We start from the raw sequence: 27,171 nt of genomic DNA on the forward strand, positions 1-27,171 counted from the left end.
CGGTCCTACGAGGGCTGCAATCCAGCAGGTTTTCCATGTATCCCTGCACCAACACACCTGAGTCAAATTAATGAGTCATTGTGTAGAACCTGATTGGCTGTTAGAGCCACCTAATTTGACTCAGGTGTGTTGGTGCAGGGATACATGGAAAACCTGCTGGATTGCAGCCCTCGTAGGACCGAATTGAGTAGCCCTGCACTAAATGTTTGGTTAGTATTTTCACAAAGACCTGAACTCCTGGTTGAAACGCGATTTAAAGGCGATGAATACGTTTCGTCTTATTTTGAAATGGCCCACCGGATGCAGTATTGTATGAGTTCCGGCAGAGCTGTTAACACGGTTAACATCCGTTACTTTTCGTCAGTCTCATAGCGGCCATATAGCCTCATTCATCCGTTATATTTAGCTGACAGTTAGCGGTTGTTTGGGGGAAACAGCGCGTTTGTTTCCGCTTCGTGATCCTCCCGGACGGTTGTCGGTGTCCGCCGCGGTGAGCGCGCGCTGCAGCCAAGCACGATGATCGAGCGACCAGAAACTGCGGTTCCCAGCATTGCTGTAAGTCCTTTTCCTTCGAAAGGAGACCAGTAACGTTGTTTCCAGGAAGCTTGTTATGCAGATCTGGACGTAGTTTTTGACAAATAAAGGTGGACTTCAGGCTGATTTTACTATCTGGTCAACCCTGTGGTGGAAGCTGCTAAGTTGGAGGGGTCCAGCAGGGACTTGATCTGGTTTAATTTCGAGCTCTGCAGTGGAAAACAGAAAGCATCATTGAAGCCACTGATTCTAATTGTTTTCATAGGGTCTGGATAAGACTGGCTCAGCTTTCCCAAATCTAAATGAAAATTTACCTATTTGCCATTTTTACTTTGGCAAAACGACATCCACAAGACAACGATGCAGTGAGACCGTTTTTCTTGCCTCATGTCTCAGAATAAGAAGCACTTTGTCATTTTTTTTTAGCTCTGGCCTGGCTGCAGGACAGCAGGGCCTCTAAACACAGCTGTACCCCTTCAGAAATGCAGCTTTATCTGTATTTTACTTTTCCTGTGTAATGTTTTGACACTTTTTGAGCATTTTGCTGCTGTCTGAGGTAAAAACATCTGCTTGGCATGGATGGAAATCACCGCTTCGCTCCACACTGCCAATGACGGCGCTGCACTCAGGGCTAAAAGAGTGGGCACAGCTTTTATTTTGCACTTATCTACCGACTGTCTCGTCTCCGCCAGTCATGGCGTGTTGGGTTGACGTCTGCAGTCCAATCAAAACGATGAACTAACTTTCTTTGATTATGTCACCTGATCCAGAGTCCGGCCACCCAGCCCTGCAGGCTTACCCCGCATGGGGACCGGTTCTGATTACGATGCTGCTAAATATGTTCTTGTTTCAAAAGCTTGTTTTAAACTGGAAATTCTGGTGTAAAAATGTTTTTGGTTCAGTTTTTTTCTCTCTATCTGTTATTGGTAATTTAGCTTCTTTGGTGGCTTTGCACGTCGTTTTGAGGACATTTCATGGTACAGACATTACTAGCTGCAGGCGCGTTGAGTGATGCTTCCATGTAAGTCGCCGGCTTTGTTTCGGGCTTTTCATGCTGTCACTCGCATTCAGCAGCGAGGGATTACTCACCACACCTCACATTGTGGTCAAGCTGCGTCTGTCTGAGAAAATCAGAAGTGATTGGCAGTGACTTGCTCCGGCGTAACGATGCACTGGCCCTCGGAGAGACGAGGCGGTGCTAAAAATAACCCGAGTAACATTTTTCTGCCTTCCTCTGCAGTACGGAGTGATGCAATGTTTAATGCTGGATTCATATTCAGCTTGTAAAGGATCAGCTGCTGCAGCATGGAGGGGTGAGGGGCTTGGTAACATACATGACGTCAGCTACTATCACCACTGGGTGGACGAGGGGGGAGGGGTCCAGATGAATAGACTGACTGGCTTTTCTTCCTCCCCCATTACTGCCATCTTTTATGTCCAGGGCCTGCTGCTGTCCCTGTTAGCCTCTTTGTTTTGGAAAAAAACATTTTAAATCAGAGTTTCTGAGGAGTGAACTGCTTTTTCAGCAGTGTGAATATTCAGCATCATAAACCTGGAAATGGGATCATTTAAGTGTGGTTAGTTAGCAACCCCTAACCCCCCCAGACACAAATTCCTTGTAAATGCTTTAGTTGTGTGTATATGATGCACTTGTACTTCCACTTCCTCCACATTTGCACCCACATAGCTTTGCTTTAGCTAAACACGGTAATGGTTTCTTCTCATTAAGCCAGGGGGCCTACCTGGCAGGTTACCTGTGCAGGAATATGTGCTGACCAAACGAGGTGGCCCCTTATGTAACACACAGAGCTGGAATGTGGGTGGATCAAACATGGAAACAGTGGAAAGTGCTTCAGGCTTGTTCAGTGTGGTTCTGCCTGCTGTTGAGCTGTGTGCATCAGAATATTGACGAGCTGAATAGATTCTTCCTCTTCCAGTTAGTTCCTGTCTGCATGCTGATTTCTGAGTGTCACATTCAAGCAACAGAAATGTGGTGTTAGACTTTTACCAGCCACCGGTTTTTGGTAGTTCCTAGAGCTGGGGTTTTAAAACATCCATTATCCACAACTGAAAGGTTTCCTGTGTCGCTTTCGTCCAAAATGAGATTCTCTCTCCGAGGTGATGCCACGTTCAGGTGTTCAAGGTTCAAGATTCAAACTATTTTAGCCTAGTCCCACAGTGCGACGATACAAAGAATAGCTTAAACAGAAGACAAATAGTGGATAAAAATCCAATGGAGAGAACTGACCTCCTTCCTGTGGTTTGTCTCATCGTTGTTTGAGATGAGACCCACCACGATCGCATCACCTGCAAAAGTTCACCCGACAAAGTCGTTTTTTTTTTTTTTTTTTTTTTTTTTGCATCAGACAATATTTTAAGATTCCAAAAACTGGAAAAGCTGCTTTCTTTAGACTTGTTCTTGCAGGCCTTGGCTCTGCTGGAGGGTCCAGTACCAGAGATTAAAGTTTATGAAACTTAACGTAGAACTGACCACATTTTGGTTTTGTATCACATGACCCAAACATTGGTTTAAAATGATTTAACATGGCGACAAAGGTCCTCGAAGTGTATCAGGCCAGCACAGGTCTGTGTATAGTGGTGAGAAGGTGCTATTGAGAGGCATGCCTGCTGAAACCAACTGGATACAGCTGCTTCTGCCAGCAGTCCCTGTGCGCTGTGGGACTTTGAGCCAGTCTGGATCTGTCGTGGGCAGCTTCGCCTCCATCTGTGCCATGTGTGACGCTCTGTTCACACTGCAGCTCACTTCTGCTTATCTTTCTATATATGACTCATATCTTTTTTTTTTTTTTTTTTTTGAACGGTGCGAATCCCTTTGGATTTTTTTGTTTTTTTAAATGCGACTCAGACCACTTTCCTAAGCGACCCTAGATCGGATACGTATCTGATCGGGGTGGAAGCAACCTCGGTCTGAAGGGTCATGCTGCGTTTCATCCAACTTTGACGTCACAGAAGTCAGACAAACATCTTGGTTCTGCTGTTTCACCGTGTTTACGGTGTTGTCTTTTCCTTTTTTTGCAAATGAAAACGATGAATAAACACCAGCATCACTTTAAAGATATGACCGAATGAAGCAAAGTAACGCAGTGAAGGGAGGGAGGGGCTGTTTTTACAGTTAGCATGTGTTAGCGTGCAGGTCGCGTCTTATATTCTACTTTGTGGGGTCAGGTCCAGATTTCTCTGGAAGATATCCAGGGGTCGGGTTTGGTAATCATCCTAACAGCTTCGGACGGGTGCGGGTTGGTAAAACTGGACCTGTGCAGGACTCTGCAGACGAACTCAGCTGACACAGCTGGTCTGTATCCTGCATGCCTCTGTATCCAAAGCTCAAATCGCTTTAAGACCTGCAGAGTGAACAGAGTCTGAGAGGCCAGAAATCAGTAGCTTGCCTCGTGTAGTGTGCCACACAGGGCAGGGTGACTGGAGGGAAAGAGGTGAAGACGTACCGTACAACTACTCCTTAGAAAATGAGGGACATGATGGATACAACTGAACACCAATTTTCTTTCCTGTCTGGTGACTTCTAAAGAATCTGATGTCTTGTTTGTTGGACATGTTGTTTGGTGGGGTTAACTAACCTCGTATTTCCATCCTGTGTCGCGAAGTTTTGTTATTTGTCTCTGGTTCATCAAGACACCCCCTCCTATATTCCCAGCTGCACTTCAGCAGGACTCTGTCACTACAGGAAGAGAAATGCTCATCGTAGGTTCAGGAAAAAACAGCGTTGGGACGTTTTTTCCTTTCTGTTTGTTTATGTGCATCTGCATGCTGGTCATGGCTTGTTTCTGCCCTCCAGGTGCTATATGATTCATCCTCGAAGCCGTTTCACGAACACATTAACAGAAGTGGTGTCTGTGTTTTCTTTCAGCAGCGAAACCTGGAGGGCTATGTGGGCTTCGCCAATCTTCCCAACCAGGTGTATCGGAAGTCCGTCAAACGAGGATTTGAGTTTACATTAATGGTTGTTGGTAAGTGTGTAAATATGCTTCTGTTTGTGTGTGAGGTATGATATCCAGCACGCTCAGGAGGACGTGCCGGTCGGGGATGACCTGAATGGCTTTGCCGTTCAGCATGTAGTCGGGAGGTGGGAACATGTGGAAACACAGTTTAATGCAGTAAAAACAGCTGGGAGGGGTGATAGGAGGTTTTGGAACGCTATCTGGACGTGAAGCATGCTTCAACGTTGACCTTTTCTCTGTGTGTGCTTGGGATTTAATGAGTAATACGTAGTTTAATACGGATTTTAAACATCTGGTCCTGTTTTTTCTTTTATAATAACACTAAACTGAGACTTGGTCTTTATTAAAAAGGTTGGGGGTTCTACAGTTTCCAACTTCTCATCTTACTGTGTTAATAAAAAGTCCTGAAAGGGCTTCAGTAATTAACATCATTTTGGTGTTGGAACCTTAAACATTTCTCTGTACATTAGAAATATTTTAGATGTGGCTGTATTTATTCAGCTCGTCTTGTTTTGCATTGGTCATAAACTCAGCTGCCATTAAAATGTCTAACACCAATCTGCGTAGTTGGTGGTGACCGTAAGCTCTGTGGACTAAGCTGATGGTTTAGGTGCGAACTGACATGGGCCCCTCAGTCTAGCTTCCCAGATCTTTTTTATCTTTGGTTTCCAGCCCTGTTTACCACGACTCGACCCGATTTTACACAAAACTAAAGTTTGTTTGGTGGAAAGGTTCTTGTCCCATTTCTGAAGGACTCTGAAGGAATGTCTGGAAGCTCTGCCTGATTCGGGTCCTAAACATGGAATTAACATGGAATTAAGTATGTATATGAAATGTTTGTGCTTGTCTTTACAGGACTCCACCAGAAATCAGTTCTGTTTCTTCAGCACTTTATAATTCAGTCGGGTTTAATATTTAAATCTAAACTAATGTTTTTCTTGGCAAAGAACCGCAAGACTTAATCATCACTTTTCAACTATCAACTTTCAACTATTCAACCAATATGAATATTTTTTATACATTTCCGGAATTTGTCATAAATATATATATATATGACGTTAAACCAGCAGCGGTCAGAGTCCAGAAACGTTAAACCAGCAGCGGTCAGGGTCCACAGACGTTAAACCAGCAGGGGTCAGAGTCCACAGACGTTAAACCAGCAGCGGTCAGAGTCCACATACGTTAATTCTCCATCCTTCAAACGCCACTGTGGACATGCTAGTGTCTTTATGAAATGTCACGATCAACGACAATGTTGCATTTAATTTTAAAAAGGTCATCGCCTGTCTTCCTGTCTTTCTGACTTTCTGTCTTTCTGTCTTTCTGACTTTCTGTCTTCCTGTCTTCCTGTCTTGATTACCTTACTTACATACTTGATACAGAGTGAATGGTGGATAACATTATAAAAACGATTTAGGACAGACTTACTTGCTTGATACACATTAATGATCAGAGTGAATGGTGGATAATATTTCTTGCAATAAAAACGATATAGGAAACGATCTGTGGACTTTGACTGAAACAAAACGTTGCATCATCCTCTGGACACACACCAGCTGTAGGAGCTTCACCCGCCCTCTGAAATGTTTGTGTCATGTAACATAACTGCAACCGACCGAGCCGCAGGTTCTGTGTCAGAGCCGGTTACCATGGCAACTCGTCACAACGAAATAGTCCGCTTCTTATGAAAAACTTACGATTTTAACGGTAAAAAACAACATTAATGCATTAATAATTTCTTAATGGAACATGGTATAAGCGGGATAATGCCCTTGAGGTGTCCATTATCATGATTTAATAGACTTCATGGAGGCTTGAATCCTCCACTTCGCGTCGGATGGTTAACGCCTCCGCGTCGTCCAATAATTTATGATAATAGACACCTCGTCAGGCATTATCCCTTACGTACACCCCGGATCGGTGCATAGACCCCAGATCGGTGCATAGGCCACAGATCAGTGCAAAGACCCGAGATTTGTGCGTAGAGCCCAGATCGGTACATAGACCCCAGATCGGTACGAAGACCCCAGATTGGTATGTAGATTGGTGCGTAGGCCACAGATCGTTGCGTAGGCCACAGATCGTTGCATAGACCACAGATCGTTGCATAGACCATAGATCAGTATCTAGACCACAGATCGGTCCGTAGACCACAGATCGTTACGTAGGCCTCAGATCGGTAGGTAGACCACAGATCGGTAGGTAGATCACAGATCGGTAGGTAGACCACAGATCGGTACGTAGACCCCAGATTGGTGCGTAGACTTCAGATCTGTAGGTAGGTAGACCACAGATCGGTAGGTAGATCACAGATCGGTGCATAGACCTCAGATCGGTGTGTAGACCTCAGATCGGTACGAAGACCTCAGATCGGTGCGTAGACCGCAGATCGGTGCGTAAACTTCAAATCGGTGCGTAGACCTCTGATGGGTGTGTAGACCTCAGATCGGTGTGTAGACCTCAGATCGGTACAAAGACCTCAGATCGGTGCGTAGACCGCAGATCGGTGCGTAAACTTCAAATCGGTGCGTAGACCTCTGATCGGTGCGTAGACCACAGATCGGTGCGTAGACCTCAGATCGGTGCGTAGACCTCAGATTGGTACGTAGACTTCAGATTGGTATGTAGACCTCAGATCGGTGCGTAGACCTCAGATCGGTGCGTAGACCTCAGATCGGTACGTAGACCTCAGATCGATAGGTAGACCTCAGATCGGTACGTAGACCTCAGATCGGTATGTAGACCTCAGATCGGTACGTACACTTCAGATTGATAGGTAGACCTCAGATCGGTACGTAGATCTGTAGGTAGGTAGACCACAGATCGGTAGGTAGATCACAGATCGGTGCATAGACCTCAGATCGGTGCGTAGACCTCAGATCGGTACGAAGACCTCAGATCGGTGCGTAGACCGCAGATCGGTGCGTAAACTTCAAATCGGTGCATAGACCTCAGATTGGTGCGTAGACCTCAGATCGGTGCGTAGACCTCAGATCGGTACGTAGACTTCAGATTGGTATGTAGACCTCAGATCGGTGCGTAGACCTCAGATCGGTGCGTAGACCGCAGATCGGTGCGTAAACTTCAGCTCGGTGCATAGACCTCAGATTGGTGCGTAGACCTCAGATCGGTTCCTAGACTTCAGATCGGTAAGTAGACTTCAGATCGATACGTAGACCTCAGATCGGTGCGTAGACTTCAGATTGATAGGTAGACCTCAGATCGGTGCGTAGACCTCAGATCGGTACGTAGACTTCAGATCGGTGCGTAGACCTCAGACCGGTGCGTAGACTTCAGATCAATAGGTAGACCTCAGATCGGTATGTAGACTTCAGATCGGTAAGTAGACCTCAGATCGGTACGTAGACTTCAGATCGGTGCGTAGACCTCAGATCGGTGTGTAGACCTCAGATCGGTGCGTAGACTTCAGATCGGTGCGTAGACCTTAGATCGGTACGTAGACTTCAGATCGGTGCGTAGACTTCAGATCGGTGCGTAGACCTCAGATCGATGCGTAGACATTAAACATTAATGCATTAATAATTTCTTAATGGAACATGGTATAAGCGGGATAATGCCCTTGAGGTGTCCATTATCATGATTTAATAGACTTCATGGAGGCTTGAATCCTCCACTTCGCGTCGGATGGTTAACGCCTCCGCGTCGTCCAATAATTTATGATAATAGACACCTCGTCAGGCATTATCCCTTACGTACACCCCGGATCGGTGCATAGACCCCAGATCGGTGCATAGGCCACAGATCAGTGCAAAGACCCGAGATTTGTGCGTAGAGCCCAGATCGGTACATAGACCCCAGATCGGTACGAAGACCCCAGATTGGTATGTAGATTGGTGCGTAGGCCACAGATCGTTGCGTAGGCCACAGATCGTTGCATAGACCACAGATCGTTGCATAGACCATAGATCAGTATCTAGACCACAGATCGATCCGTAGACCACAGATCGTTACGTAGGCCTCAGATCGGTAGGTAGACCACAGATCGGTAGGTAGATCACAGATCGGTAGGTAGACCACAGATCGGTACGTAGACCCCAGATTGGTGCGTAGACTTCAGATCTGTAGGTAGGTAGACCACAGATCGGTAGGTAGATCACAGATCGGTGCATAGACCTCAGATCGGTACGAAGACCTCAGATCGGTGCGTAGACCGCAGATCTGTGCGTAAACTTCAAATCGGTGCGTAGACCTCTGATCGGTGCGTAGACCACAGATCGGTGCGTAGACCTCAGATCGGTGCGTAGACTTCAGATTGGTATGTAGACCTCAGATCGGTGCGTAGACCTCAGATCGGTGCGTAGACCTCTGATCGGTGCGTAGACCTCAGATTGGTACGTAGACCTCAGATTGGTACGTAGACCTCAGATCGATAGGTAGACCTCAGATCGGTACGTAGACCTCAGATCGGTATGTAGACCTCAGATCGGTACGTACACTTCAGATTGATAGGTAGACCTCAGATCGGTACGTAGATCTGTAGGTAGGTAGACCACAGATCGGTAGGTAGATCACAGATCGGTGCATAGACCTCAGATCGGTGGGTAGACCTCAGATCGATGCATAGACCTCAGATCGGTGCGTCTACATCCGTTTCATCGGCAGGATGGAGGTAACCTAACAACATATCTTTGAATGGTGGGAGGAAGCTGGAGAACCGGGAGAGAACCCACGCATACATGGGGAGAACATGCAGACTCCACACAGAAAGGCTGCTGTTCGAACCCCCGCCCCGAGGCTCGAACCAGCGACCTAACCCTACACCACCGTGCAGCCAAAAATACTATAATCAAATAATTGTACTAAAGCATTGTAAAGAGCTGGTTTCTGTTTGTTTTGTTTTATTTTGTTTTGTTTTTTTCCCTCAGTTATAGCTCCCTTATTACTTATTTTACATTGATTGTAATTCCTAATTGAACTAACCATTCAATAAGATTTTGTTCTTGTTTATTTTGCTTGTTTAATCAAGGTAGTCAAGCTACTGTTTATTTACAGTTTCAGGTCTTTATTATTCTACATGGGGTGTTCAACTCCTGCTGCCTCCTACTGAACCAAGAGAAGTTTTCTTCTATTTTACGTGTTGACCGAGCTTGTAAAGCTTATTTAAGATTGTTGTGCTGGTGCATAGTTGTCAAAATAAATAAGAAATTCAATTTTTATTAGTTTTTAAAAATAAGGAAGGAAGTGTTTCCTTCAAGTCTGATGTTGCCTTCTACAAAAGAAAGTTCTGTTGGTAGATAGATAGATAGATAGATGGACAGATAGACGGACGGACAGACAGACAGATAGAAATTAGGGGTTGCAGCAGCACACATTGGCACAAAAGATCCTTTTCCACACAATGAGACAATTTGTTGGTAACTCAGTGCTGTTTTTCTGTATTGTGTGTGATCGGTATCGGCTGATACTAAATCTCAGATTTCAGTATCGGAAGTGAAGAAAGTAGATTGGTGGATCCCTACCTCTGATGCCCTTTAAAGAACTGCATTTTAAACATATGACGGTCCCAAATAGTCTGGAACGCATGTTCCTCCACAACACCACAGTGAGCTGCTGCAACCTGAGTCCCGTTCTAGGATTTCCTGACCAGTAAAACTAGGAGGGACTTCCTGACGTAGCTGCAGACGGAGTAATGTTCTTTATTTTAACTTCCATGCTCTCTGCTTCACATCCATCCTTCTGACATCCGTCTCACCACGCAGCTGACGGAGGGATGGACCTCGTTCTGGACTCAGATATTTTCTACACTTACCTTATTTCTGCAGTTCCTTACCGGCTTTAAGCTGCTAGCTATCGCTATGTTAGCTTAGCATAACCACAGCAATGTTATTTGCTAACATAAACGGACAGGAAGTAACTTAAGCTAGGTTAGCACAGCTTTAGCAATGCAACGTAAATATAAAGCATGACCGATGAAGGACGGGTCGCTATCATGACACATGTAAACAGCGTTAAACTGCAGACATGCTGAGTCGTTCCTAATTTCACAAAGTCATTATAAACGTACCTGTCGTCAGGCTCCGCCCTGCCCACCCCTGTAGTGCTGCCTGGCTGTAGTAGTTAGCAGTGAGGACTGAGGATTGAATGGAGTCAGAGCTCCATCTAGTGGACAAACACCACAACGACATCATTATGCACGACTCCGGCACTCGACAACATTTACCTTTTCATGAGAAATTAAGAATTTATCAGCAAAACTCCGGCAGATGGTTGTTTTGAAAAACATTTTAATCAGCCGATTCAATCGGCCGGCCGATCAATCGGTCGGCTGATCAATCGGTCAGCCTCTAGTTTTTAAAAAGCAATCCAAACCTTGAGTTATGATCTTCCTACATTTTAGACTAGTTAGCTCCGTTTTACCACCACACGACTGTCCTTTTAATTAACGTTATCAACAATTTACTTAATGAATTATACACCAGTTCAGATGTTGCATCATAGAACCAGACAAAATAAAAGCTGCACAAAGTTCATAAATATGCCCACAAACACAGAACAGTGCACTGTGATGGAGAAGTGAAAAAGGAAATACCAGTTTGAGACTTAATGTGTTGGCTTTGTCGTGCATCCAGCTGGAGCTGCAGTAGATGCAGAATGTGAAAGAAAGAGCTCAACCTTGGCTTTGCTACTGCTGGTCACTCACTCGTATTCCAGCAACACAGATGGGAGAGAGGTCATTTTGGTATGAAGGCAAAGTCGTCGTAATGACAGCTTACTTCTCATTTACTAGCAATAAAATTAGAGAAGCCACATGCATTCATAAACAACCTCACGCATCTTTATCGAAGGGGGACAGCAAGCAGGTCACTTGACAGCACTAAGTGGATGCTGATGTGTCTAAAGCTGGGATAACACCTCTGAGCTCGTGCAGCTGCTGTTGAACAAAAGAAAATGGGACTTTTCTGATGAAGTATTTTACAGAAGACATCTTGATACCATCTGTATCAAAATAAACCAAAGCATAACAGCATGTGTTGTCATGGCATCTGACAACACATGCTGTTAACTCTGTTCTTAAAACTGTTCGTCTGGTGAATTCTCAGGCGTTCTTCTTCCCTCCCCTCTGTTCAGACCTCTTAATCCTACCGCTCTCTGAGGGGGAGAGGGGGGGCTGCTTCCGGCCTCTTTTGTCCAGCTGGCAGTTTGTATAGAAACTCTTGGAAAGATTATTGAGATCTGAACCGGGCTAAGATCAGAGCTGGGAGGGAAAGGGAAGTGATGCCAGCTTCAAACTGCTTCTGATGTGGGACAAGACCAGTTCTTCACAGCTCCGTTGCCTCTGTTCAGAGCTGTGCAGGAGGCTGACCTAACTGTCAGAGCTGCAATGTACATGTCAACAAATACAGATGGAATTTTAAAAAGTAAAAGAAATTTCAGGAGAAGCATTAAAGTCTTACCAGGGTGGCTGAGACTAATGCTAGAACTTACGTCAAAATAAAACTGCAGCTAATGATAAATGCTGAATATCAAAGGTTTTGTGGAAATATAAACTGCATCTGTGAAGTTAACCAGTGTTGCTTGTGGATGAAGCAGCTGAGCCCTGAATTGCTTTTCAAGGTTAGTAGTAGTAGTTAACCTACTAAGGCTGGGCTTACACCAGAAGACTTTTAAAAGATTTGCAAAAGACTAAAAAACTACCAGCTCACATCTTAAGACAAATGTTTAGAGTTTTAAGTCTCAGACTGAGATTTGACAAAGGCTGTGAATCTTTTGGGGTCACTATTTATAAGACAAGCTGATATGGAACAGGGTTGATCTGCCCACAGTAATGCTGGGCTCACACTAAACGATTTTCACGCTCGCAGACTAAAAACGGAAGTCTTTAGGACATCTTAGGAGTTTTACTGGAGTCACAGCGCGCTCCCGTCATCTCGGTCGTTAGTTGTAAGCTGGTAATCTGCGCTGTTTAACCTCAATCTTTCCCTAGTCTTGGATCTGCGACAATATCAAACATGATATTATTGCAAGTCGCAGTGACGAAACACGATCAACAACCAACAGATGAGCTCTGACAAAAGCAGAAACAAGAATCCCGACAGTCAGAACACTGACAAAAACAGACGTGTGTGTGTATATATATATATATATATATATATATATATATATATATATATATATATATATAAAAAGACAAACAAGCGGTGATGAAACGTTGTCGGTGGAGCATCCAGAAAGAGGAGCGGATGGTTATTAAGAAGTAAACGTCTGCTGTGGATTATTTATGTGTTACAGTATAATGATCTAACAAATGAGAGAAGAATAGAAACTCATTCATCCTCCAGATTCTGATGAGTCGGTGTAACACCTGGTGGAGATGCAAAGCCACACTTAATGATGATGATGATATGTAATTCCTTCCTGGATTGAAATTCTCCCCTTGTTTTCTTTACTGTGCGCAGATCAGCCCTGTTTGAGATCAACTGTCCAACATATCACAAAAAACGCTAGAAGAATCTAGTTGTAATCTTGTAAATAGTGACCCCAAAAGATTAATAGTCTTTGTCAAATCTCAGTCTGAGACTAGGCTGAGATTTAAAACTCTAAACATTTGTCTTTAGATGTGAGCTGGTAGTTGTCTAGAGTCTTTTGCAAACCTTTTAAAAGTCTTCTGGTGTAAGCCCAGCATTACACCTAATGGCCGAGCGCGCTGTGACTCCAGTAAGACTCCTACGACTTCTTAAAGACTTCCATTTTTAGTCTGCGACAGTGAAAATCGTTAGGTGTGAGCCCAGCATAAGGCAGAATGTGTTTATCTGCCTCACTGATCTGCGTTTGACTGTGTGCTTGTCTGTAAAGCCGTCTATCCTGCTGCTGCTGCTGGTACTTCTTCAAGCTTGTGAGATATGTGTGTGTGTGTGTGTGTGTGTGTGTCCAGATAAGACGGTCTGACAGGCTTAGGATCGACCATCTTGCCGACTCACCATGCAGAGTGAGTGAAGGAGGGCTTTGTTGGCTTAAGCTGGATTTATACTCGCCTGTGTGCGGTCGGCCACAGCATAGCGGACGTGCGGCGTCTGCGTATGGTCGGCCACAGCGTAGCGGACGTGCGGCGTCTGTGTGCGGTCGGCCACAGCGTAGCGGACGTGCGGCGTCTTCATGCGGTCGGCCACAGCGTAGCGGACGTGCGGCGTCTGCGTACGGTCGTCCACAGCGTAGCGGACGTGCGGCGTCTGCGTACGGTCGTCCACAGCATAGCGGACGTGCGGCGTCTGCGTACGGTCGGCCACAGCGTAGCGGACGTGCGGCGTCTTTGTGCGGTCGGCCACATCGTAGCGGACGTGCGGCGTCTGCGTACAGTCGGCCACAGCGTAGCGGACGTGCGCCGTCTGCATACGGTCAGCCACAGCGTAGCGGACGTGCGGCGTCTGCGTACGGTCGGCCACAGCGTAGCGGACATGCGCTGTCTGCGTACGGTCGGCCACAGCGTAGCGGACGTGCGGCGTCTGCGTACGGTCGGCCACAGCGTAGCGGACGTGCAGCGTCTTCATGCAGTCGACCACAGCGTAGCGGACATGAGCCGTCTGCGTACGGTCGGCCACAGCGTAGCGGACGTGCGGCGTCTTCATGCAGTTGGCCACAGCGTAGCGGACATGCGCCGTCTTAGTACGGTCAGCCACAGCGTAGCGGACGCTGGAGAGTTTGCTCTTCACTCGAGCGTAGGTAGAACACGTCGTTTTGGTGTCGTGTTGCAGTTTCTCCTCCTAACCTGAAGGTGGCAGCAAGGGTGGTATCGGCCAAAAAACTCACCAGGTCGGAGTTCTGTTGGTGGTTCATTCTTTTTTTTTCATTTTATTTTGAACATTAGAACAGTGATTACAACAAATGAAAAAAACAAAAGAAAATACTGTTCAAAAAGGAGTGGGAAGAAGTTACAAAAAACTTATTGAATCTCACCCGCTTTGCTCCAAACAATTAATTTTGCTTCATTCCTGTTCACTTTGATACAACAAAATCATCATATGTACAATATTGTACAATATAAACAATATTATTGCACATAATACAAAACATTATATACAAATTAATTTTCTGTTGCACAGTTTTTATATTCATTGTAAATGTGTGCTCTATACTTAAGTTTGAACTGTTTAATTTTCAAAACACCCCTATGATGATGAGAAAGCAAGGACCCAGGTTTCCCTTGCCTGGACGTGGGTCATCGGGGCCCCCCTCTGGAGCCAGGCCTGGAGGTGGGGCACGGAGGCAAGCGGTTGGTGGCCGGGCCTTTGCCCATGGGGCCCAGTCAGGCTGAGCCCGAAAGGGTGACATGGGCCCCCCTCCCATGGGCTCACCACCTGCAAGAAGGGCCATAGGGGTCGGGTGCAGTGTGAGCTGGACGGCTGCCAGAGGCGGGGACCCCGGTGATCTGATCCTCGGCTACAAAAGCTAGCTCTAGGGACGTGGAATGTCACCTCTGTGGCAGGGAAGGAGCCTGAGCTGGTGCTCGAGGTTGAACGGTTCCGGCTAGATATAGTTGGACTCACCTCGACGCACAGCGGTGTGGATTGAAGGATCGTTTCCTTCTGTCTGTGATGGTTGGCACGCCTCTGCAGCATCGCGTGGACATTGAGGACAGTTCCTCTGGACTGGCAGACTGGGGTGGTGGTCCCCCTCTTCAAAAAGGGGGACCGGAGGGTGTGCTCCAACTATAGGGGGATCACACTCCTCAGCCTCCCTGGTAAGATCTATTCAGGGGTGCTGGAGAGGAGGATCCGTCAGATAGTCGAAACTCGGATTGAGGAGGAGCAGTGTGGTTTTCGTTCAGGTCATGGAACAGTGGACCAGCTCTACACCCTCTTCAGTGTCTTGGAGGGGGCATAGGAGTTTGCTCAACCAGTCTAAGTGTACATTGTGGACTTGGAAAAGGCATCCGACCGTGTTCCCCGAGGACTCCTGTGGGGGGTACTCCGGCAGTATGGAGTGCCGGACCCCCTTGTACGAGCTGTCCGGTCCCTGTACGACCGGTGTCAGAGCTTGGTCCGCATTGCCGGCAGTAAATCAGAATCGTTTCCAGTGAGGGTTGGACCCCGCCAAGGCTGCCCTTTGTCACGATTCTGTTCATAACTTTTATGGACAGAATTTCTAGGTGCAGCCAAGGTTTTGAGGGGATCCGGTTTGGTGGTCTCAGGATTGGGTCTCTGCTCTTTGCGGATGATGTGGTTCTGTTGGCTTCATCGGGCCGTGATCTTCAGCTCTCACTGGAGCGATTCGCAGCCGAGTGTGAAGGGGCTGGGATGAGAATCAGCACCTCCAAGTCCGAGACCATGGTCCTCAGCCGGAAAAGGGTGGAGTGCTCTCTTTGGGTCTGCAATAGGGTCCTGCCCCAAGTGGAGGAGTTCAGGTATCTCGGGGTCTTGTTCATGAGTGAGGGAAGGATGGAGCAGGAGATGGACAGGTGGGTCGGTGCGGCATCTGTAGTGATGCGGACTCTGCATCGGTCTATCGTTGTGAAGAAGGAGCTGAGCCAAAAGGCAAAGCTCTGGATTTACCGGTCGATCTACTTTCCTACCCTCACCTATGTCAAAATTTAACCTTCTATTAATAAGAGTTGCTGCTCCTCTCTGCCTAGAATTATAACAAGCTGAATACACGTGTGGAAACTGGGTTGTTGAGAGAAGATCTATTGTTGAGTTTGATAAATGAGTCTCTTGGAGTAATATTATATCTGCTTTCATTTCTTGCAAACGATTAAAAATTTTTAACCTCTTTTCCCTTGTGCCAGCTCCACGCACATTCCAAGTGACAAATGTGAGTTCGTTCATGAACCAACCACAGAGATGAGGCTATATGCATATTACTGAAGCCTGTGTCAATGCATCCCACTGCTTCTCCGCGTGCATGTGTGTCTGCCAGCTGGTTGTGACAGGGATGTATGTGCGCTTGTGCTGTTCTGTGTGCGTATCTGTGAATCATGAAAAGTGCTGATGTGTATATAATACAATGACAAGTGTTACCGTTAACCGTTAAAGGGTCGGAGAGAAGAAGTGTAAAGAGTGAAAAGAGCGACAGTGCCAAAGGAAAAAAGTAATTTAAAAAACGCATCTGTGCTGAGAGCAGTGTAGTGGAGACGGGCAGTGGATTTACTGTTAACTAAATTATCTTTTATGGCAGTTTTATGGATGTAACATGATATAGTGAGAAAACAGGAAAATTAAAGCACATACCAAGTCAGTAGAGCCACGGAGTGATGTCCGGGTCGCGGTACAGCTGTCCATTAATAAATAATTTATCCTCCGCGATGACAGCGCGAGCTCCTTCAGCGATAAATTTCCTCCTGATGGGAAACAGGACTCTCTGTCGGTCCAGAATCTCTCTCGGATATTGGTCGTTTACTCCGAAGTTTGTTTCCTTCAGTTCGTGGCCCTGGTTCTTCACCTGCTCCTTCTGTTTGAAGCTGATGAACTTCGCTACAATGGGTCTTGGTCTGCTGGACCCAGGTTTCCTCCCGCCGAGCCGATGGACTCTGTGAAAGGAGATGTTTTTCACCATTTCCTCCGGGAGCTTCAGGTGGGTTTTGATGAAGTTTTTCACCGTGGTCTCGGGGTCCTCCTCCGTCTGCTCTGGATTCCCTGCAAATACCAGGTTCTCTCTCATGCTCCGCACCTGCAGATCGATCACCGTTTCCTTCATCTTCTTATTTTCCTCCGAGAGACGGGTCAAGCCCTCGGTGAGGGATTTTACCGATTCTCTGAGACCAGCATTTTCTACAGCCAGAGTTTCCACCTGCTTCTGGCTGAATTCTAGTGATTCACGTAGCGCCTGGAACTCCTTGTGGAGAATTTCTACCAGGCTCAAACGCTCATCAAAACTACTGAGTTTCTTATCTATAGAGATCAGAACATCCTTTGAATCGTTCCCCAGTGGTGAAATAGCTCCAGGTGAATCCTCATTTCGCTGTCTCTTGGACTTGGATGAGGTGGAGGGGGTGGATGTGTTGTTTGGTTTCCCCTGACGATTCTGTCGTAACAACGATCTATAACATCTGTCAGGCTGGCCAAATCCTCCCCGCTGTGCTCCAGAGTGTACCTTTTAAAGACACTGTTTTCCTACTTTAAAGAATATTTTGATTAGGCTGGCACAAAATACAATTGAATAAAAGTATAAATGTTTGGGCGCGCCTAGTTTGAATGTGCCGTCTCCCCGGAACTACGTCACCTACAGCATTAGCGTCACTTACCTGCCTTTATTTTTTAACCAGAACAAAAAATGCTAGTGTCATCCACAAACAACACCATCTTTATTACTTGAGATACAGAACAAATATCATTAATATACAAAATAAACTATTTTGGTCCTAAGACCGACTCTTGTGAGTCTCCACAAACCATGTCCAACTTAGAAGAACAAACATCACCCAGCTTAACATATTGCCAGCTATCAGTTAAGTAGCTTTTAATTCATTCTAGTACTAAACCTCTAATTTCATATGTTTCAGGTTTCTGAAGTAGTAAATTATGATTGATTGTATCAAAGGTTTTTTTTTATATCTATAAAACATATTAGATCTGAAACCATATTGGCTATTTGAAAGTAAATTGTGTTTTGCTATAAGTGTCCATTCTATTATTGAACAATTTTTCAAGTATTTTGGAAAATTGTGGAAGTAGGGAGACAGGTCGATAGTTGGTATAATAGTGTTTGCTCCCCGTTTTTTTCTGCAGTGGTAGGGCCTTTGCTATTTTCATTAAATTTGGAAAAGAACCAGTTAGAAATGATAGATTAAAAATAAATTTGAATGGTTTTGTAATCCCTTCAATAACCTCTTTGACAACTTTGATATCAATATCATTATACTCCGTTGATGTCTTGTTTTTACAATTTTTAACAATTTCTAATATCTTGTTTTCCGCTACAGGTTTTCAAAACATTGAGTTACCATTTCTATATATTAATTCAAATTGTCTTCTATTATGTCTTGTTGGGATCTTTTTTTTTGCCATGTCCAGTCCAACATTGATAAAAAAATGATTTGTCAGCCATATCACATCTGTGAGACACCACCTTCTCCTTATCAATAAAGTACTCTGGTATGTCAGTATGTTTTGAGTTGTTTCTGGTAATACTATTTAAAATGTCCCATGTACCTTTAATAATATATTTATTATCCTCAAGTATCTTTCTGTAATACTCACTTTTGCTGATCCTTATGAGTTAACTTATTTTTATACTTCTTATTCCTGTTTTAATTCTCTTTACTTCTACCTCGTATGTATTCTTTATAAAGACAATTCTTTTTACAGGCGTTTTTTGATCCTTTTGTTATCCATGAACAGTTACTATGTTTCAGTTTCTTAGTGTATTCTTTGATTGGACAGTATTTGTCATATATATTTTTATAAACACTTCCAAAAATAACTCATAAGCATCATACACATTATTTTCTTCAAAAATTGCTTCCCAGTTCTGTGCCAGTAATTCCACCTTAAATTAGTTTATTAAGTCCTCTGTTCTTATTCTTGTTTGTGGCCTATGTATAGTTGTTTTTTTTTTTTTGCCTTGTAGTCATTGTTAATAAAAACAGGTAAATGATCACTGATGTATTTGATAAGTATACCACCTATTGTTTTACTTTCAATGATATTAGTATTATCAATCAGAGTGCCACAGGTGGTAGTAATTCTTGTGCGTCTAGTCATCTTTGGGAACAAACACATACTAAACATTGTATTTAAAAAATCTTCTGTTGGTTTGTATTTATGAGGGTTTAATAAATCAATGTTGAAATCAACTTGTTCTTGTTCTTCATATTGGAGAATGTACCCTCCATCCGTTCTCTGAAGAAGTCTGTTCCTGGTGCTCTGCTTATGCAGCTTACAATCATTATTTTCCTTTCATTACAAATTTCAATGGTTAAGCATTCTAACAAATTATCAATAACGATGTCATATTTTTCACAAGATTATAGTTTTAAGTTTTTGTCCACGAAGAGGGCTACACCTCCACCTGCCTTATTATTCCTGTTAATGTTCTTACATTCATAACCCTCCACATCAAAGTCCTTCTTCAGATTTAATCCAGGATTTTGTAATAGCTATGATGCTAAACGGCTCTGAGAAGGTCTGTAAATAGTCCTTAACACTGTGAAAGTTAGCGTAGAGGCTTCTGGCATTAAAATGTATAATTGATAGCTTATTTGATGTTTTAATGTTCTTATTGAAGTCGTCTTCACTATAATAACAATCATCCTGAATACTATGAAAAAAATTCATATCAGGTCTATGTTTTATTCCAACTTATGTTCATTATAATCAGTGACTTCACAAGTCCTCATTTGACAGTCATGGTAGTGATTGTTCCTTTCAGTTGAACTCTCAAATGTGTTGGATAAGTCAGCTTTATAATTGTGCATCATGTTGGTGTGTAGATGTTTACCTCAAGGCCAGACCAGGTCGTTCACTGATATTTTTGCAGCTCCTCCAACTTTCTGATGACCAGAACTTTCTCTTGTGGCTCTTTCAACTTGATAAAGACTTTACAATTTGTTGTCCACGTGCTCAACATTTTCTCCTGCTTTTTCAATTGGTGTGCCTTTCTGGCTATTTCAGCTTTTTGTTTAGTAAGATGGTCGTTCATGAAGACATCTGATCCTTTTAGCTTTCTTCTCTGCCTCAGAAGCGCAACCTTGTGCTTCCTGTTTGTAAATCTCAGAATTATGGCTGGTTTATCTGTTGCGCTTTTCTTGGGCAATGGAGGACATGCCTCGATGTTGTTGCAGTCAAGCTCTATCGCTTTGGTCTCCAGGAGCGCTGCCACTTGCTCCTCGGCTGATTTGACATCCTCCTCGTTTGGCTCCTCTCCGCCAGTACGCCTGGACGTATGAACGTGGCTTTAGCCGTAGCCCGTAACGATCACGTCATTCAGCCTGGTGTATTGCTCCAGCTCCGCCACTCAGGTCTCCAAAAACTCCAGCTTCTTATCCTTCCCTTCATTTTGAATCTGTAGTATCTTCACCTCCTCAACCAGCTCGAGGATACTTTGTTGTTGTTTGTTAATGGTAGATATTTCCTCAGTGAGGAAATCGAGCGACTTTTTGGTGATCTCGACTTCATCAGACTTCGGGAATTTCTCTGATTTCTTCAGTCCCATTGCGCCAGCAATGCAGCTCAAACAGCTGTTTGTGTCCAGACAGCTGTTAGCAGTTAGCTTAGCCACTTGAGCTCTGCGACAGCTTGTCAGTAATGTTGTCCTCTAATGTTAGTCTTTCAAAAATACAGATTCGGAGTCAAAATCCAAACTTGGAGGTCCCAACTTAGAGCAGCAAAATTCAGCAACAAGTGCGTCAATTACTGGAAGTCACTTCAGTTCGGTAGGTATTTCCTGTTTTTAAAAAAAAAAAGGCGTCCAGTGTGGTTCAGTGTCTTTATTAGCTTGTGGATAAAAAGGAAGAAATAATTTGATCAGCCTCTCATCAACTTGATTCACTGGGTGGTGTTTTTAAAAATGGCAGTTACTACACAGATTCAGCAAGAAGATCCAGAAATCTGGAAACTCATAATCCCAAATTGACCAATCATAAGGGAGAACTTCCTCATTACCATCTGCATAGCAGGGGTGCACGTCCAGAGACTATGGCGGTGACGCAGAACCCACGGGAGTATAAATCCGCCTTTAACCAGATGCACTCATACACACATTTACTATGCAAGCTGTTTCTCATGCCAGTGTGTAACTACTTAATCACACTTATTCCCGTCTTAAATTCCCGCCTTATAGGCTCTGGATGATGTGCTCTCATGTCCATATGAAACTGTAGTCGGCCAATCATGAGGCAGTAGTGTTGTGCAGAAAATTCTGCAGATACATGTCAGCAGCTTCAGGTTAAGTTCATACTTCAAACATCACAATGGGAGGAAAATGTGCCGTCAGTGATCTGGTTGGTGGCGAACGGACCACTAAGACAGCTTCTGGAAATGCCGATCTTCCTGGATTTGCACCAGAGACAATCAATGAGTCTCTCCAGTCACCAGATCTGAATGCAGTACGGGGAGTTGGCCAGCATTTACCCTCATATGACAAATTTGAAGGATTTATGCAGCCAAATTCCAAGGAAAATTTCCAAGGTATTGTTAAGTCATTACCAACAACATCTGAGGATGTCTGAGAGACAAGCGAGGCCTTGACTTGTGTCAGTAGGTACAAATGAACTTCACCTAGCTATCAGCAGCTGTCACAACTTGGCTCAGGTGGTTGTTGTATGTCCCATTAGACCTGGGAATGTGTCAGGAGCGGGAATTAGGAGCCCAACTGAAATGAAAATGAAGGAACCTTTATATTCTGTAGCGTCATACGTCATAGGCTACATGCTTCTGGTGTTTCTTGGCAAAATTACATTCACGTCACCAAAAAAGAATAAATACAGTTCTTCACAGTTTTTCACATCTTGTGTTTCCATTACCGCTCTTGAACTTCTTTAATTTACCTTTTCAGATTTTACCTGTTGATCTGTGGCTGATCATAAATAACACAGAAATGTCGTTTGGCTCCAAAAATACATTTTTCTACCCTGAAATGTCACTTTCTGGTCTCTGAGCGAGCTGAAAGTTGCAGAGCAAAGTCAGTGTCAAGTTAATTTTACTGTCTATGGTCAGGTCATTTTGCCTTTAGCCAGAAAACAGGACAGCAGCCTGTTTCCAAAGCTGCTTCATTAAAGTCTGTCCATTGCCTCTGGTCCAAAGGCCCAGGCTATTTCAGTGTGTGTTGGAAAAGGGTTGTGCACATCTGCATGTTCATGCATGCTCAGTGAAATTACTGCAGACAAGTCTCTCTGGTTTCTCTGGTTTCTCTTTGCGGTGCTCCCGTTCAGTCTCTATTTTCAGATGCACATGTTTGCTCTGACCCAGCACGCGCTGTCAGATTTAGTCTTGGGTGCTCGCCCTCTAATTAAAAAGCTGAATCCTAAAATCAGATGAAAGTGGCTTTCTGTAACAGACATACCTCAGCCATCAGAGTTCAGTATGATTTCTGGGTCCCTTCAGTCTGCCAGACACACCGATCCTTATCTTTTACCAAAACAATTACCTTTGACCCCTATTTCAGCCAGGCCCATTTAGCCTAAACAATGGAGAATTATCTTCTCCAACAGTCTGGTGTCCAGCAAACAACCCCCCGCCTGTTCCCCAGATGCCCCATTTCACCCTATCTGGTTGTGGCCTCACACACTCCTGTTAGAGGTGTGTTTGTGTTGGGCCCCGGTCCGTCGGGATGTGAGGGGGCCAGCTGCTGAGGAAGGAATGTCAGGAATTCCATGGGAATCCCACTCTGACCATTTGTATGTTTGTTATTCTCTCTCTCAGTCCAGCTAGTCAAAACCTTTTGGACATATTCAGATTTAATATGCACGGTTTTCTTTCTATACATTTATCTTCCAGCATGCTACTGGACGTCCACATGACCTCGGCTGCGGCATGTACCTGGGAAATGAAAAGCTTGAACTGACGCTAGCCAAGTTTCTCTGCATAGCAGGGAATGCAAGGGAGGCTTGGCGAGGGCTCAACACTGTGATGGGCAGAAAGCAGAAGCCCGACCCCGCCTCATTTGCAGATCAGTTAAACACTTTTCTCAGCCGATTTGACAACCGACAACAACCACTGAGAGACTGGACCTCCAGCAGTCCCAGCCCCCTCACAGTCCAGTCAAAGTTGAGGAAGTTAAGGTGGTCAGCATCATGTCCCTTGGAAACCCTCGTAAACCAGCCGGCCCGGACAAGTTAAAGGGCAGAGTGCTCAACTGGACAGTGGAGCTCCGTATGAGAAAACCTCAGCAGCTTTATTTATTTATCTTGAAAGTAATTATTAATTTGAACTCTGACCATAACGTTCAGATCAGGGGCATTTCCTGGACCTGGGAACATTAGGGGCTGAGCCCACACCCTCGTAAAGAACCAACACAGTAAAAAATGGCTTTTGATTTAAGCTTTCTTGAGCATTGTGTCAGCTTGTTTAAAGCCAAATACTGTAACATGTGCTTCATTATGTATTTATTTTCAATCTTAAACGTGACAATGTAAACAAGATCTCTAAAATCAGAGGTAAACTTTTACTTTTCCAGACATCTGCTGTGTATCTCCACAACCTGCTCTTTAGTGCACATCTTCTGCAACAAAAGGATGAACGTGAACTGTTTTCAGTCACTTGCAATTTAGAAATAGAATTTAGAATAAAGATCATGCTTTTTTGTATTTACTGTACCTCTCTATCATCTCATCTGTCTCTTCCTTTTTTCCCTACAGACTTCATTTGTTTTCCTTCATCATTTCCCTTCTTTCCTTCTTTCACTTGCTGTTTTCCATCTTTACCATTACTACTTTTTCAGTAGTATAGCCGAGTTTAAACTAGTGGTAAACTCTGATTTTTCCTTCCCAGTCTCGAACACGCCTGTCCTGGAGCAACACACACATACAACAACCACCAACCTCATTAATACATAAAGTAAACACCCACACACAAAGGTGAGACCATGAAAGCCTGGTTTTGTATTACAAATATAAGTGTATTGAGAACAACATAAAATGTAAAACACTCTTTAAAACTCTTTAACTACTGACCAGCCAGTGACCTGGAGGTGAACAAAAACATCAGTAAATAAATTTATAATAAAGCTGTTCTTTATTTATCTATATTTAAACTACAGCAGCATCTAGAAACCAAACATCCAACACTGGGATAGCCGTTTCCATCTACTACAACACAAGCGCATTCACGCGTGTGCACACACACACTGCAGCAGGTAAACCAGCGAATCATGTAAACTTCACCACTGGATTTAATGTAAATGTGTAGAACAGAAAAGGGCAGGGCTAACGGTTTAGTACAGCTAGCTTAACCTTCGAAGTATCAAGTACTGTCATGAATGATCTGCCTAATGTTCATTTAATTTTAAGACATACAGGGTTTAAATTATCTGTGGTTTACCTGTTTCATGTGTTGGCCAGAGTCTTGCTGCCCATTGGCAGCGACCACAACTGAAGAGTTTCTCTCTTCTCTAAATAAAAAACCATTTGATGTCCATTTTTGACCGCTAATAATGACGCTCGAAATAACACCAGTTCAGATCAGGGATAAAACGCCGGGCTGTTAGCCAACACGGAGGATTCCCGCTTCCATAAAATTCCTCTGTGATTGGTCATATTGTACCTGTGTTGCATTCACATACGCCAGGAAATTACAAATCTACCCTCTTCTTTAATGTCATAAGGCGGCTAAGAGAATGTAAACTTATTTCTTCCGGGATGAAAAAACATTCGGGGCTTGATGTGAAATGTTCGGGGCTAGAGCCGGGAACGCCCAGGCCAGGCGACGCCCCTGGTTCAGATACAGGAAATGCAGCTGAAGGATAAATGTTTTCATCATTTTAATGTTCAGGATTCTTGAACCAGAAGTATTCAGAAGTATCCACAGATGTAGTTGTTGTAGTACATCGATAGTCTTGCATTAAAAAAGCCCATTAACTACAGCTAAGCATTATCCTCCGTTTAAATGCCTCCACGTGGCTAATTAGCATACATACACATGTCCTGTCACCATAGCAACAGCAGTGGTATCATCGTGGCTCAGTGTCATGATGCCGTTCAACCTTTGGCAACAGGTGATATCGTCTGTTGACCCAGCGGTTGTACAGAGCTGGAGCTGCAGCCCCTGGATGCTGTGCAGTAGGTCGTTTTACTAGTTGTCACTAGACTGATTAGAGATTAACGTCTGGCTGCTGCTGCTGGTGAGGATGACTGGAAGGACTTCAGTCTGCATCCTTGTGCCACGTAGTTAGCCGGACATTCTTAGCCATGGGTTACAGTCCCACCGGCAACTTCTTTGTCTCCACTAAACGATATGGTTGATTTAAAGGAAGTCAGTCTGGTTGCTCAGCTGATGTAACAAAACATGCTTTTTATATTCCTATACTTCACCCTGACCTAGTAAACTAACTGTTCAGGGCTTAGAAAGACGATATTTCTAATGAATAAGCTGGAATTCTAAGACTGGAAACTCAAATTTTTTTTATATAAAGTGACGTTTTGTGACATAATGACCTTATTGGGCAGAAATAAACATTTACACTCTGCATGGTTAGACGATTATACTGCTCCTGTAAAAACACAAAACCAAAAAATAACTATTTCCTGCAGATTAGTTAGAATCAAAGTTGTTGATGTTTTTTCTGTCCATGTAGCAAAAATTAAATGGGGGGGGTTTAATATTTTTAATGATATGGGATTAGGCAGACAAAATGAATACAAAAGAGAGGACAGAGATGCAGAGAGATGGAGGGCCAGCAGTCCGTCAGGTTGTTGGGTCATTTACAGCGAGCGCGCATGGCTTCCTCTCGCCATGTGGAACCAATATTTAATTAAAGTTGAATGGGGGGAGGGTACTTGGGACAGACCTTCCCCAAAGGAGGTTATACTATTAGACTCATTGGAGCATCCGTTGCCCTGAACCAGCCGACCAAAACCAGGAATCAATGAGTCGTTTTCAGGTCACAGTCCTCCATGTTGGTTGTTCAATAATATCAATAATGAATCAGCTTTTAGTTACTGTAGTTGATGCTTGCATGTTTTAAACCCCCTCATTATTAATTTCATTAATTTGGTGTGGTACTTTCTCCGTGTCATTGAAATATCAGCCGTATGTTGGCTACTTCCAGCGTTGTTGAAGAAACAATATTAGATTTATTCAGTCCCTGCCTAACCACCGTGTGCTCAGCTTGAATGTGTTTTGATCCTGTTTCGTTGAGGCCCATCTGGAGGGACCTCACGACGTCATGGAGAGCTTTTCAGCTCTGTCACCCCCTTTTACTGCTGGTCAGGACACAGAAGATGAGCTGAGCTACAGTCAGAGTGAAATCAGGCTTTGTTCATTTTGTATTAGTGGCTGACAGGTTTACAAGGCAATTTATGGCTCGTTGCCACAGTCAGAATTAATAGGAGTCGGTCTTTTGGAATGACTTTAGTTTGGGTGTTAAAACCTCATCGGGCGTGCTTATAAAGTACACGACGCCTTGCACCAGAGAAGCTCACATCCTGCTTCGTCCCCGTGGTTAAAGCAGCAGAAAACTGTGGTTTTAAGTTTCATTAAACCAAGTCAATCTGGATGCAGTTATACTTCCTTCAAAAATATCTGCAATTGCAAATTCATTTCAGAGCAGCAGGATACTAATTTTGTTTGGATCTCGCTTCTGTGGTTTTATAGCTGTTTCTGGGATTAACAGTGAAGCTCGTCTCTTATCATTGTGCCACACTTTCATGCTCTAGCTCATTCATAACCTCCTAAATACTTTTTTGGTTGGTTCAATGGTCTACTTCAGTTATAGGTCATTTCCTACTGTTTGTTTTTGTCACATGTGCATCAGAAGTAGCGTCATCCTCCCAAAAGAGTAAAGCTAGCGGAACAAACAGATGTGTTAACATGTGCACACCCAAATACAGTTCAACCCTCTACGTTGCTTGGAGTAGGTAGATCCAGGGCTTCATGCATCTGTGCTGTCTCTTCATGAACCGGCGGACAGAATATCATACATAGCTGGGCAAACACATCCAGGACACCGCCTGAGGGGTTACAAGGAGTAAAGACAAAAATCTGCTGGTTCTTCCTACAAGTCATCCTGGACTGATGGACAGTCCGGATGGAAACGCTGTTGGATTCCTGCAGGT

The 27,171-nt window shown here is 44.2% G+C and overlaps 1 protein-coding gene across 4 annotated transcripts in view; it reads left to right on the forward strand.

Moving 5' to 3' along the window:
- The first annotated feature begins 327 nt into the window (after nucleotides 1-327).
- Nucleotides 328-27,171, forward strand: part of LOC121647360 (septin-7-like) — a 51,828-nt gene continuing 24,984 nt past the window's right edge. For 2 of the 4 annotated variants that reach the window (XM_041996707.1, XM_041996709.1), the window contains exons 1-2: nucleotides 328-555; nucleotides 4,421-4,520. In XM_041996707.1, coding sequence (XP_041852641.1) covers nucleotides 517-555; nucleotides 4,421-4,520 — 139 coding nt within the window. In that variant the 5' untranslated portion in view covers nucleotides 328-516. The remainder of the gene's footprint in view (nucleotides 556-4,420; nucleotides 4,521-27,171) is intronic. The other 2 variants (XM_041996708.1, XM_041996710.1) reach the window with 1 other exon arrangement.

The sequence above is a fragment of the Melanotaenia boesemani genome, chromosome 10 (genome assembly GCF_017639745.1).
Source record: "Melanotaenia boesemani isolate fMelBoe1 chromosome 10, fMelBoe1.pri, whole genome shotgun sequence".
NCBI lineage: Eukaryota > Metazoa > Chordata > Actinopteri > Atheriniformes > Melanotaeniidae > Melanotaenia > Melanotaenia boesemani.